Source organism: Leopardus geoffroyi, chromosome C1 (assembly GCF_018350155.1).
Source record: "Leopardus geoffroyi isolate Oge1 chromosome C1, O.geoffroyi_Oge1_pat1.0, whole genome shotgun sequence".
Classification (NCBI taxonomy): domain Eukaryota; kingdom Metazoa; phylum Chordata; class Mammalia; order Carnivora; family Felidae; genus Leopardus; species Leopardus geoffroyi.
Genome location: NC_059328.1, coordinates 3,894,262 through 3,907,995, shown reverse-complemented (window position 1 = coordinate 3,907,995; position 13,734 = coordinate 3,894,262). Strand labels below are relative to the sequence as shown.

At 59.3% G+C, this 13,734-nt stretch overlaps 1 protein-coding gene across 9 annotated transcripts in view; it reads right to left on the bottom strand.

The window, feature by feature from the left end:
* KCNAB2 (potassium voltage-gated channel subfamily A regulatory beta subunit 2) overlaps nucleotides 1–13,734 on the bottom strand; it is an 85,370-nt gene that overhangs the window by 38,835 nt on the left and 32,801 nt on the right. For 5 of the 9 annotated variants that reach the window (XM_045475440.1, XM_045475446.1, XM_045475441.1 and 2 more), the window contains exons 2-3: nucleotides 13,143–13,271; nucleotides 11,936–11,977 (exon numbers count right to left, since the gene is read on the bottom strand). In XM_045475440.1, coding sequence (XP_045331396.1) covers nucleotides 11,936–11,977; nucleotides 13,143–13,219 — 119 coding nt within the window. In that variant the 5' untranslated portion in view covers nucleotides 13,220–13,271. Of the gene's footprint in view, nucleotides 1–3,212; nucleotides 3,446–11,935; nucleotides 11,978–13,142; nucleotides 13,272–13,734 lie in introns of those variants that run through there. The other 4 variants (XM_045475447.1, XM_045475445.1, XM_045475436.1 and 1 more) reach the window with 2 other exon arrangements.

Genomic DNA, 13,734 nt, shown 5'->3' with positions numbered 1-13,734 from the left:
GCAGGCGAGGGACCGCGTGGGTCTGGGGGGATTTGGGGTTCATTCCCGGCGCCACATCTCTGAGGCCACATCTCTGGACCCTCCCGTTGCTGCCACCAGGTGGGTGTGGGGAGGGGGGCTTACACATGCACCGTGCCGATTTAAAAATTCAATGCGTTTTTTTTTTTTTAATCACAAGAGTTGAGGAAAGCTAAAAAGCGGAGGAAGTTAACACGAAGGCTTTTCCCAAGCTGCAGGCTCGGTTCGGCAGATAAAACCCCCGGGCCTGGGGCACAGCTGTCCCCTTGCTTATCTGAAGGCATTATCTTTTTTACATTAATATTTAAGACCGGGTTTAACAGAGTCGCAGCCCTACTGCTGGTGGGGACATTAACTGTGGAACGGCATTTATCTGGGATCTTTAATAACTGCTGGTGTTAGTTGTGGAGGCCCCTGTTTCCCGATAACTGCAACCCCCCTGGATGCAGCAAGATCAAATCCGCCAGATAAAGAAAGGGCCGCGTGGGTGTGACAGCCTTTGGCCCATCAACTGCTAAAGACACAGTGGTTTTCTGGTCTCCTCTGCAACTTGGGAAGCGAGTTTTCCCTGGGTACTTAGCTCCCTGGTCAGTTCCCCACATTTCAGATGTGGCCCAGATTTTCCGGTGGCTGCGGGGGGGGGGGGGGTCAGGCAAATAAGATTTGTCCTTGTCCCCGTACCCACCCATGTTAGTGTCCCGGTGGTCCCATAACAGAGCACCACAAACGGGGATTCAAAGAACAGAAATGGATTCTCTCCCAGTTCTGAAGGCCAGACGTCTGAGAGCCAGATGTGGGCAGGGCCGTCTCCCTCCAGAGGCTCCAGGGGACCACGCTCCCGGCCTCTTCCAGCTTCTGGTGGCTGCAGGCATTCCCAGGTTCGTGGCCACGACACTCTACTCTCTGCCTCCACCACCACGTGGCTTCTTCCCTGTGTGTCTTCACATGATATTTTTATAAGGACGCCTGTCATCGGAGTTAGGGCCCACCCAATTCCAGCTGGGCCTTGTCTTTTTTTCTTTTTTTAATGTATATTTATTTCTTTTGAGAGAGAGATAGTGAGCGAGGGAGAGGCAGAGAGAGACAGGGAGACAGAGAATTCCAAGCAGGCTCCGCAGCTGTCAGCACAGCACCCGGCGTGGGTCTTGAACCCACGAACTGTGAGATCATGACCCAAGATGAAACCAAGAGCCAGACGTTTAACCGACTGAGCCACCCAGGCCCCCCCAGTAGGGCCTCATCTTAACTGATCACATCGGCAATGGCCCTATTGGCAAAGACGGTCACATTCTGAGGTTCAGGGTGGACATGAGATTTTGGGGACACGATGCACTCCATTGCAACCGCCATCATAAACTGTACCCACAGTGGAGGGGGCTGGGGTCTTCCCAGGGGAGGGGGCCGAGCTCCAGCCGCCCCACCTCACCCTACAGCCCTCTACCTTCCTTGCTCTGGCCCAGCCACCCGGGCCTTCTCTTTGCTCCTCAGATGTCCCCCTGTCTCCTTGGCCTGGAAGGTTCTACCCCACATCTTCAAATGTCTCCCTTTCAGATGGTTAAGGTCTGGGCTGTGCCTGGCCTCTCTCACGCCCTTGGGTGGTGGCTTGCTTTTTTCTCTGCTTCCCCACACGAGGACGCACCAGCTGTGAGGGTGGGGACCCTGTCCATCTTGTTTGTGTGGCTTCTGGCCGGTTGCCTGGAGCTAACAGACCCTTAACAAACATCTCCTGAATTAAGGACAAATATTAACGGCCAGTGCCCCTCCCTGCCCCCCATTTCTCAGTCTTGAGAAATTTCCATTAGAATTAGGACTTACTGGGGCCAAAGTAGCTGATGCTTTGTCCCTCCCACACAGCTGGATTCAGAATACAAAACCTTATGAATTCTGCCATCTAATGGACTCCGAGAAGAAGTGTTTTGTTTCTTTAAATGGCAACCACACATTCAAACAATGAACCGAAGGTCCAGACACACTGTCCACAGGAGAAAATGTTAAGCAACAGGTCTCTACTCTCCTCCCCACAGAACAGCCAGAAAAACCCCGGGAGGCCTGTGTTAGATGGAAGCCAAGGGTCTAGGGCTCCCAGATCAACCACGGGACACCCAGTTCAGTCTGAACCTCAGATAAACAACGTTTTAGCATAAGTATGACCCAGATATTGTGTGGGATATACTTATACTAAAAAAAGGAAATGTTTATTTGAAATTCAAATTTAACAAAGGAACAAAGCTGCATATACGTAACGTATGAATGCAAACACCAGCTCTGGGGTTCTTTGGCCGTTTCTCCAAGGCTTTCACAGGAGAAAGTGGGCCGGCCGCCGGAGCTCTGCCCCAGATGCTGAATTCAAAGATGAGCCAGCTAAAGGGAACGTCCTTCTGAAGTTACAAGGAGAGTGAGCCCGATGTGCCTATCACCCGGAGAACGCAGGGGACATGAAGCCACAGCCTTTGCTCTGGACGCAAACGTAGGTGCTAATTCAGAGGCTGCCTGTTGAAAGCCGCTTCCCACGAGGACAGCCCAGCTTAAGGTCAGATGGGGGGCGGGGGAGCACATCTATTGCCCCCAGGACCCAGCCTGGGATTCTGATACCACGATGAATTTGTTGTTAGAGATGACCAGAGACGTTCTCGTTAATTCATGTCTAGCCAAGCCCTCATGATTAATTTGTCCCAGTGGTGCCTCAAGAAAAATGAAACGATGCATCTAACCCCTGCTGCAAAGCGTTTTCAGGAAACCACGTTCTCCCACAGAGGATAAATCAAACCGGTAACAGTGCTTATCTTTGAGGGCAGGACTACCCTTTGGAGAAAACACTTTCGTTTTCTTCTTCGTACATTTCGGTATGGCTGGACTTGAAAAAATTTTGGGGGGGGGGTTTATTTATTTTTGAGAGAGAGGCAGAGCGAGGGAGGGGCAGAGAGAGAGGGAGACACAGAATCCGAAGCCGGCTCCAGCCTCTGAGCTGTCAGCACAGAGCCCGACGCGGGGCTCGACCCCACGAACCGCGATCGTGACCTGAGCCGAAGTTGGACGCTTAACTGACTGGGCCCCCCAGGCGCCCCTGGTTGGACTTTTCACACACAAACCAGTTACCCCGACATCCGATAATGTCACGATCGATCTCCGTCTCCCGGGCTGCAGCTCCGGCCTTGTGCAGAGTCCTTCCCGCCCGGCCCCAGCCCGGCCCTTACCGGTACTTCATGCCCGTGCGCTGGGCGGTGCAGCCGTCCAGGGAGAGGCCGTGCATGCGGAGGAAGCTCTCCATGTTCCTGGCCTGGGCCGCCGCCCGCACCTCCCGCAGCCGCTGCAGCTCCAGCGTGTCGGTCTGGCGCACGGGGTGCAGGGCCCAGTCCGAGTGACACCTGCTGCTCACGCTCCTCAGGCTCTCGCTGTACGTCATGGACAACATGGTACCGCCCGGCCCGGCAGCCGCCGCTGTCCAGACGGGAAACGCGGAGTGGCCGTGAGTTAGCGAAGGTGCCGCTGCCCTGCCCCGGTGCCCCGCGGGACGCCGGCCCCAGGGCAGGGGTGCCGCAGAGACGCCTCCTCCAACTAGAGCTGCCGGAACGGGTCTCGGCGCCTGGGGCCGGGGCCCCTGGGTGTAAACGCCTCCTGGCACGACACTGTCGGCCCTTGACTCTGCACGGGCCGGGGACTCTGGCTAAGCCGCCCTCCCCCGCCCCGCGCGGCCCCGAGACAAGCACTGGCGAAGCCGCATTCCAGGCGTGAGAACTCAAAGCGGGGACTCCGAATGCAGAGGCAAGAGAGCATGCAGGGAGCCCGGGCCCCCGCAGCGAAGGCGCCACACCACAGTGCTCCCCGGAGGTGCTCGCAAGGTAAAACCAGGTTCGGGGCCGTCTCCCGGAAGGGGCAGGAGCACATCCGTCATGGAAGCAAACGCCGGTGTGATTTTGCTAGGGGAGCCCACCCCAGGAACGCCCTATTTGTTTGCTCGCAAGCCTCATCAAGGGAAACGAGATCCACACACACGTTCTCTGCTCGCAGGCACCGTGGCACCTGCAGACTCTTTGGGCCCCGTCCTCCATGAGGATTAAGTATGTCACAATCCACAAATTTCGCAGTAGAAAGACTGAACGGGATGCACGTAAGGAGCGGGGTGACAAGGGGGGGGACAGGGGTTCAATACAGACAGGGAGAGAGCAAGGCTAAAATGGGAGGAACCATCACTAAATGGTCATCCTGGGGGCGGCTGGGTGGCTCAGTCGGCTGGGCGTCCGAGTTTGGCTCAGGTTATGGTCTCACCGTCAGTGAGTTTGAGCCCCGCATGGGGCTCTGTGCTGACGGCTCAGAGCCTGGAGCCTGCTTCGGATTCTGTGTCTCCCTCTCTCTCTGCTCCTTTCCCACTCACGCGCTGTCTCTCAAAAATGAAGAAACGTCAAAAAAGAAAATAGTCGTTCTGAGTGATGGCTACACTCTCTCAGAAACTAAGAGCAGCACAGATGTCCATCAACGGGAGACAGGTTACATAAATGATAGTCCGTCCCAATGATGGGACTTGTGCGGCCTTCAGTGAGGTTTCTCTGCATGGGCTGATAATGCAATGAATCCTAGGAGACAGTAGTAAAGGAAGAGAGGAAGACGCGTGTGCAAGGAATGCTACCATCTGTGTTAATGGATGTACATGAGTGAGTGAATCAAGGAACGTGGCACCATGGCTACGCGCCGAGGACACGGTCGTGGGGCAGGGGGGCTCTATGATCCGGGGACTCCTGTCGGCACCTGACCGCAGCCCTCTGCCTGGGCTGATGCCTGCAGGACGACCCCCGCCTCATCACCGAGCCCAGAAAGTGACATGGAAGTCATCATTTCAGTTGGGTCAGCAAAGCAGGGTCCCGGAGCCCAGCCCTGGCAGCTGGAGGAACCAGCGTGGTCCCCACCTCTGCCCCAAGAAAGAACAAGCTCGATTATCCCTGGGAAGGGCAAGGAAAGCTGTCCTGGGAGCCGAGGCAGCTGCAAAGGCTGCGGCCCCACCCCCCTCCTTGGGGAAGCTCTCCACCAGCACCTGACACTTCATAGACCCCTTTCCCACTGCAGCTGTTCTCCACAGCCGTGTCCTCACCTGACCTGCTAGAGTCTCCTCTAATCATCTTGTTTGTTTGTTGCATTTGAGCCCCTGAAGGTCAGGTCCAGGAGGGCCAGGACCTTTCTGTCCGCTTTTACCACTGAGGCTCAGTGCCCACAGCGGAGACCGGGCCTTCCCACTGGGCTGGCGGTGTGGACAGCACCTGGCAGGGGTGGGCTGGCCCCCTGACTCAGGCCCAGGGCACCAAGAAGGATGCCTTACCCTGGAGGGTGTGGTGGGGGGCTCTGGGGCCAGGACTCCCATTCACTATGGCTCGGATCCACAGGGAGGGGGCCTGCAGGGACCAGGACCTCTGGCCTCCCCCAAGGGTTTGGACTAAGCTCTCTGATGGATGCTAAAGCAGGTGAGGATGTCCCTGGCATGAAACTCCCCATGTTCCAGGAGAATCACTCTGGAGGCAGAGGAGGGGCGCAGGGCTCCAGGAGGGGGGTTGTCTTAGCAAATGGAGCCAGGGATGCCTCCAGGGAGCAGTGCTGCCCCTCCTTCCCTCCCTGCCTGCTGGCCCCTGGCCCCCTCCAAGCACCGCCCGGGGTGGGGGCAGGGCAGCGTCGGGCAGCTGCTTTAGATGTGGCAGTGTGGCCGGCCGCCTGTCCTGCAGGGGGCAAAGGCAGGCCAGTTCTGGCTTCCCTGGGGGTCCGTCCTCAGAGAGAAGAGCCTGGCAGGCAGGAGCTGCAGGGAGCAGGAAGCAGGCACACAGGCCCAGCCAGGCAGAGATCAATAACCATTAGCTTTCAAGACACCACCCACAAACAGCAATCCGGTCTGGTGTGGCTCTGGAGGTCCAGCCAGGGTCCCGGGGCTGGGGTGACGGTGTGGCTGAGCACCTGGCTGTCACCCACTTAGCGCAACACAAGCAGGCACCCTGACGGCTTCGAGGCTCAGTCTCCATGTCTGTGAAGTGGGCCCAGCAGGGGCTGACTGCACCCGCTGTCTAGACAACCAGGCGGGGCTGTGGGTGCGGCTGGGCGCATGCCATGTGCGGGGAAGCAGCCGTCAACAGTGTTGCAGCGTGGTGCAGGATACCAGCTAGGATAATCGGGGTGGTGGCAGAAATACACAAAACGAGGTGGAGGGGACAGAGGCTGGAAGGCAGGGTGGGCCTCTGGAGAGGGCACACGTGAGCGTGGGCTTCTGTGATACGAGGCAGTGGTGTAGATACCAGTTATGACTAGAAAAGGCTGAATTGGATCAACGTAGACCTTAATAAACGACCCGGGTCTCGCAGAGAACACACACTCCTTATGAGACGGGGGCAGGGCAGGGTGCACCGTCTCTGTGGGGGCTGGGGCCTCCCCTGCCTGTGATCTCTCCTTACAGCGCCGGGGGCATGGAAGGCACGGAGAGTGTCCCCATGATGCCAGGCAGGCTCCGGCTGAGGGACGCAGAGAGGTGGGGCGTGGGAGAGCACGGTGGCCCTGCTGGGGGGCCGCAGGGGTGAGTACCTGGTGCCCACGAGCAGGTCTGTGGCCAGACGGCCACGCACAGTGCGAGAGGAGCTAGGACACGTTCCTCCTCGCCTCCGGGGAGGCAAGACCCCACCGAGGAGGAAGGACACAGGAGGCACGGAGGGGCTCTGACGGTCAGCAGTGCTGCCCATGGGAGAGGACAGCGTCCAGCTCCCGGACAGCCTCACGCTGGGGCTTATTCCCAGCCTCGTCCCGGGATGACTGGGGGCAGGCTGGGGTCATTGGACGAAGGGGCCACAGGGAGACACTGCCAGAAGGGAGCGCCCGCTGCCGGGGCTCCTGCCTCAGGCCCTTTGCTTCCTAGGACTCAAAGGCGCAGTGACCCTGACCTCATGTTCCTCCTCCTCGAGATCCAGCCCCCACCCCATCTCAAGAGAAACCCGCCCCCTCCTCGATAGCCCTTGCTAATTATGAGGCACCTATAGGCTCGTCCCTGAGCCGGGGCCTGCCTTTTGCAAATCTATTCTTGTGGAGGGAGGGCTCAGGGGGATTCCAGTAAACGAACACCGTGACACGGAAAAACCGAACTGAAGGCATCGACCTCATTAAGTCAGTGGGGACCACGACCGCCCCGAAGGGCCTTCCACCTGGAATTTCTGAACTGTGGTCTGTTTACTGAAAGCCACCAAGGCATGAAACGTGAGGTTCGGAAGGAATCCTGAACAGCTCTTTTAAACGGCGACATTTGTCTCGATCTTAGAGAAACCAGCCCGAGTTCCTGAAAGCGGGGTTGCAAAGGAATACGGCATCGTTCCGGAGCGCAGCTTTAAAATGCACAGCAGCGCATCAGGGCAAAAACAAAACCACCTTTGCGGGAGAACAATCAGCGAGCCAAGGCCCAGACAAGCGCCCCTGCCTCCCCCATCCCAGACCCTGCCCCAGCTCCCTAGGCCATGTGTTTCCAGACAGACCTTCCTGACAGCCGCCAAACCTCCCTGCTGTCATTCTCGGGGCAACCTCGACAACGCCAAATCCTAATGGTGACCCCAACAAGGTGTGGCTGGATGTCTGGGTCTCCCCCAGGCAGGAAGACGGACGGTCCCAGCCGGCAGGTCTGGGAGGCAAGCTCACTGAAGCGGGAGAAAGCCCACCATCCTGCCTCCCACTGTCACCTTGCAGTTACTTAGGGCTGGCTTTTTTTTTTTTTTTTTTTTTTTTTTTAGGTTTTCTGCTTTGAAAAAAATATAGGGGATCTGATTTCGGATCAGCTAAATGCACCCCCAATACTGTCCCTCTGTGACTTCCATTCCTGGGCCACGTGTCCCCAAGCAGCAACACCCCCCCCCTCCCGCCCCCCACCGCCGGAGACAGCAGCTGCCCCTGGACTCCTGGAGCTGAGGGGGGCCACTCACCTGCCTTCCTGGCGTCTGCTCGTTAAAAAGGACACAGTCTAGTTTATAGGGTTCACCAGCCGCTGTACGGATCTGGCGCGGCAGCTGGTTCATTAGGGAGTGTCACTGTAGGACGTCAGAAGCAATTGGTGAATGAGAAGCGCCCCACGAGGGTCGAGTTTGGAGGCAGGGAGTCCATTAGTCTATTAGGGCGTTTTCAGCTCAGTGAAAGGCTGAATTATTCACGAGCAGCGTCTCTTTCCCCTAAAAGCCCGGGAAGTGCACTCCCGCGGTGCAGCCTGGCCGAGGCCAGCTCCTGGCCTGTGGGGCTGGGAGGGGGCACCCACGGGGGTCCTGGCATTGCCTGGGGCTCATTCGCCCACCAGGCCTCCCGTGCCCCCGAGGGCCAGGGACACCAGCCACAGGTGGAGAGCGGCAGGCCCTGCTTTCCGGTGATCTGAGGCCAGGACCCGTGATTGCAGCTCGGGACCCCCACCGCGTTCGTATGTCTGCAGTAAGGGGTCCCACAGCGCATGACCACCACCCACAGTGAAGGGGCTGGGGGTCTGGCGAGACCCTCAGCAAGGCAGACGGATGTCCCTCCACCCTTCTGCCGGGACATGCCCCAGTCAAGGGTACTTACCCTGTCAGTACCTTTACATGGCCAGAAAGTTCTGGAAGTCTGCTATTTGAACACCACGCTACCACTCCTTGCAGGCAGGGGTGCAGGGGCCCCTCCTCACGGCACACATTCTGATCTGGGGTTTGAGGCTGAGCTCTGGGCAGTAGCCATGCCGAGCCCCTGTTCCAGAGTCACGACCCTGGGGGCCTTTCTTGTCATCCTAGGATCCCAAAGAAGCCTCAGCATGACACGACCCTCCAGCACGAGGGATCCTGGATGGAGGCTGAGTGGCTGTCCGATGACAAACCTACATCTGTCTACGACCCTGCTGGGGAACTGCTGCTCGGGACCCGGAGTAGAAAGCAAACAAAACGGGAAGCAGGCTGCGGAAGCCAGGCAGACGCCAGCAGGTTTCTACCTGGAGAGGCCCCAGCGACGGGGCCGGGTGGTCCCTCTCAAAGGCGCCCACCTGCCGCGTCAGCTCCCTGGCCTCTCTGTCACAGGGCCCACCGCTGGGTGGTGGCATCAGCCTGCCATATCCCGACACACCCTGTCTCCTTCCCCCCAGGCCCCGCACCCGTCTGTCAACTCAACATCCTTCTCAGCACCAGCCATCAGTCACCTGGAGGACATGGTTCCTGACTTCCCGTCCTCCTGCCCTGCTGCCCTTCACTCCATCATTCCTGGGCTCCCCCACCCAGCCTTTCCACCTGTCGTCTCATTCCCTGCCGCAGCAGAGCTCTGATCCCTGCTCAGACACCGTCGATGGCTCCCCATTGCCCACTGAATGCAGTCCAAGCTCCTTTGCTAGGCACTCACGGCCCTTCCCCCTCTGACCTCCATCTTCCTCTATAGTCTGGCCTCCTGTCCCTCCTGTCCCTCTCCATCCCGTCCCTCACGGCCGGTCTGTGTCACCACCCCCTCCTGTTCTTGGCACCTCTCCAAGCTGTGGCTCAGGCCTCTCCTGGAAGGTTCCTCCTGGGCTCTATGTAGGAGCCTGCCCAGCCCCCAAGGCCCCGCTCAAAGCCGTCATGCTGTCTCCTCCATGAAGATTTCCCCGACTCTCAGTGGGCTGTGCCCACGCCTGGCCTTCCTCGGAACGCCAACAGCTGTTTAGACTTCCCCCACGACACGTTCTGCCTTCTAGATATTTTAGTTATTTGGGTTCTGGGGTAGACTGCATTATGATGCCGGGTCCTCTACCCGCCTCTGCGTCACATGACTGTAGTTCTCCTGGGGTGGGAGGGCGGGAGAATATCTTCCTGCCCTCGGACATCTGGCGTGGTCGTGAGCTTTGCTTTGGCCAAAAGAACGAGCGGTGTGCCGGTTCCAACCGTGGGCCTTTGAAGACATTACATGATTCTGCTCTTCCTCTGGCACTTTTGCCGGGAATAGCCTCTGGTTAAAAACGATGGGAGGATGAACACCTGGGTCCCACCTGCGGCTCAGACCAAACCCAGCCGAGCCCACGTGAATTGACACAGACACATAAACAAGAAATACACGCTTCTCCTTGTAAGGTGCTGAGTTTGGGGCCTGTTTGTTACGAGGCACTCTCTGGGAGAGCTGACAGATACAGGGTCTCACCTCCCTTACTAGTCTGTGAGCCGCCCCAAGGCAGAGTGCACACCTTGAACACCTCTGCCCCATTCGGGGAGGGGTGGTCAGTCGGCAGGACGCCGCTGATGGACTTAACCCTCTGGTAGCTGTGTCAGGGCCCAGGTGACAAGGATGCCCCACCGCGAGTGGCACCCAGTACATTAAACACAGATGCAGCCTCTTTAGAGGTCATAGTCGGAGACCCCACAGGAGACACCTCGGTGTCTGTGAGAAGCAACCACACTGGAGCTGCAAAGGGCAGGACGGTCAGAGCCTGTGGGCATCAGGGACAGAGGTCGGCGGATCTGGGGTGCAGTTCTCCATCAGGGCTCACCTCAGGGTAAGACAGCCTCTTGGGCACGGGGGGGGGGGGTCAACCAGAAGGCTCCCCAGGGAGTGGATAACAGGTTGGATCTGTGGGGCCCCGAGGGCCAGCAAGGGGAGTGGGACCCTCCTTCACTTTGGCTCTGTGATACCTGGCAATCTACTCGTCCCGTCCCGCGGCGGGGCCCCTTAGGCGGCGGTCTGTGCCACGGCCCCGCCACCCACCCTGTCACGCCTCTCCTCCAGGGGTCTCAGAGGATGCAGCTCGAAGGCATGTTTGGTCCCAGTGGTCAAGTCCTTCCGGGACGAATGTCTCGCACTCGCCCTGATACACCATGCCGTCATACGTACGTGATGGCAAAGTGTCATGCGAAAAAAGCATCTGCAAGCCCAGGTTCAGATCTAACTATTTCAGGCAAAATCTCATCGAGCAACAATTCCAGTCACCATTTTAGGGTTCTCCGTAAGGAGTGAGACCCCACGGGAGGCACTGGAGTAGTGGCGAAATCAGCCCGAGGACCCAGACGCGCTGTCACGCTCAGAGGTGCGGGGGGGCTGTGGGAATCCAGGTCCCCGTGTCCTCCGGGGGGTGTCGGCGGCGACCGCCCCCTGGCTCTGCGCTGGTGGGTGTGTGCGACCCTGGGGAGCTGCTCCTGGACACAGACCTCGCGGCCCGAATGCCAGGACAAACACTGTGCACCAGGGCCCTGCCCCCAAGAGCCACGTGGTCCTGAGGCTGGCGGGGCTGACCCGGGGCTCCCGAAATGTCAATCAAAGTAAATTTCTGGAGTTATAGCCTTCCCGAGGAGCACCCGCCTTGGTGGCTCCCCTCCCCACCGCACAGGTGAGCTACAGGCTGCCGAAGGGACTCGCCCGGGAGGACTCTGCTGGCTGACCTGCCTTGGACGCACCTGGACGCCCTGTCCCTCTGGGGCACAGCCTCCGACCCAAGAACACGCTGTGCTGGTTCAGCAACGGGGACGCGCGCCAGACAAACACCAGCAGGTCCGCCCCTGACCCGGGTCGCGCCAGAGCCACACGCCCCCGAGGCGGTATCGGCCTCTGATTACAAGTCAGCTCACACCCAAAGAAAAGGGGAGAACGGGTGGGTTCGCCCCCTCTCTTTTACTCTAATCACCCCAGAAGCACAAACCCACGAGAGACCACAGGAGACAGCCACATCCGCCGCCCCACGAGTGAGATTTTAAGGTGGATCTGGCGAGGGCTAAGCAGGTATTGCAAGTCCGTTTGCTCAAACGCAAGCGAACTCTAGAGATCAGCTCACACACGGAAGCGGCCTCACGCTCGCTGCTCATCAGAGCCTTCCACGGTGCCGTGTGGGTGGCCACCGGAGCCCGTGTCTTACTGGAGAGGTCACCGGCACACCCGACCTGCACGGGGCGTGGCCCTCCCACCCGCTCCCCTGCCTTCAGCGTGCGGGTCTTAGGGAAAACGGAGGGCTCGTTACCTGTAAAACTGGAGCTGTCTTTTGGGGCTCCCATACCGAGTACTGCGGACAGCGATGGAGGACAGAGCAAAAGGAGAGAAAGAGAGAGAGAGAGAGTCCACAATTGGCATCAGCCACAGGGAGGTGCAGGCGACGGCCCCGCGGGACACACCAGCGACGGCCCCGCGGCCCGGCGCCTCCCCGCTCAGCTCCGGGCTGTGGGTCGGGAGGACGCGCGCCCGCGTACCAAGTGCTCGGTGGCAGCGCCACCTAGTGGCACAGGGAGGCGGAGGCCCCGCCTGGGCGGACGCGGGGTCCTCGGGCGCCCAGGCTCTTTCCCCACACGGGGCGGGCGGGGAAGCTAAGACGAGAGGTAAACCTCTGGGTGACGGTCTGGGTTTTAACGAAACCTGCTTTAGAACGACAGTACAAAACCCTCAAGCCGAGAAGCTGCCGGCCACCCCACGTGCTGGCGCGTCTGCATGTGACCATGCGGTTCTTTTTAGGACTTGGATGAAGGCGAGACGCCCCCTTTCCCTGTGGGCTCTACAGATACTTGCTCTGGATCAGGCCCTAACAATTTTTGACAAAGGCCCAATCCATCCGGGCCGATGGGCCCCCCTGGTGTCCCGCCCGGGCCCCAATCTTTCAGGACAACCACTGCCATCTGGGTTCTGTGCTCCGTGCCCGGGACAGCAGCCTTCACCCAACGCCTTGGAGTGCCCTCCCTGTGGTTCAGCCTGGGCTACTTTCCAAACGGAAAGACCCAGAGCTGGGTTTGGGAGGCGGCCTCCACATTAGGGAGGTAAGGGTGCCTGGTGAGCAGCTGGATGCCTCCACCCTCCTGGTGCAAGGCTCTGAGCCCCCTCAAAGGGGGCTGCATGGCCTGTGATGTGTAAGAAAGAAACAGGAACTGGGGAGGGTCCCCCACTTGTTTCCGGGCCTGCCACCTCCACGATTTCAGGGGAGTCGGGGCCAAGTCTAATCCTGGCTTCACCTCTCTGGGAAAATCGCGGGCTTTTCTGTCCCACTTCGGTTTTAAAAGTTTCCATTCCTTTCCTTGGAGAAAGAGCTTGCCCACATGCACCTCAGAGTCCTGTGGGCCTCCCTCCATCTTTCCCTCTGGGCCAAGGGGTGGGGTGGCCTCAGGGACCCCCCCCAACCAGACGCAGGACTGACCCTGAGAGTGGCCCAGGTGGCTGGGGTGGGGGGGGGGCAGGGGAATCACCTGTAGATCATGCCGGGGGAGCCCGTCTGCCGCAGAGAGAGCCGCGCTGGGGAGCCCGTTGTCGATTCCGGATACATGGAGCCGGCCTCACTTGTGCTGACCTGCCCTCTTCTTCACGGACGGAAGATTCTGGAGGAAAAGCAGAGTAGAGGGGAGGTGGTTCAAAAAGGGCAGTCTGGTTTGCCCAGAAGGCTCTGTGATCCTGAAGGCCCTGTATGTCGGGCACCTGTACCCCCCACACCAGATGGACAGACCAGCCCATGGGGGCTCAGACAAGGCGGGTGGTCGGGTTCAGTAGTTCTCCCTTCCGCCTCCCCAGCTGCCTTCCTGAGGGTCCGGGAGCCCTTTCCCGGTGGTGCCAGGGGAAATCTGTGGACTTAGAACTCTGGGCTGTCTCCCCTGTCCCAGGAAGTGGCACCACCACCACCCAGGCTCATCCCTGAGCCTGCAGATTCCCAGGTGCTCCGGGGCAGCTTCCAGGAAGGCAGCCAGTCGGATAACCCCGGCTCCAGAGACTCATGCCCTCCCCATGGGTGTGCACCGGACCTAGTGACCTGCTCCCGCCCTACAGGACATGGCACAGGTGACAGGA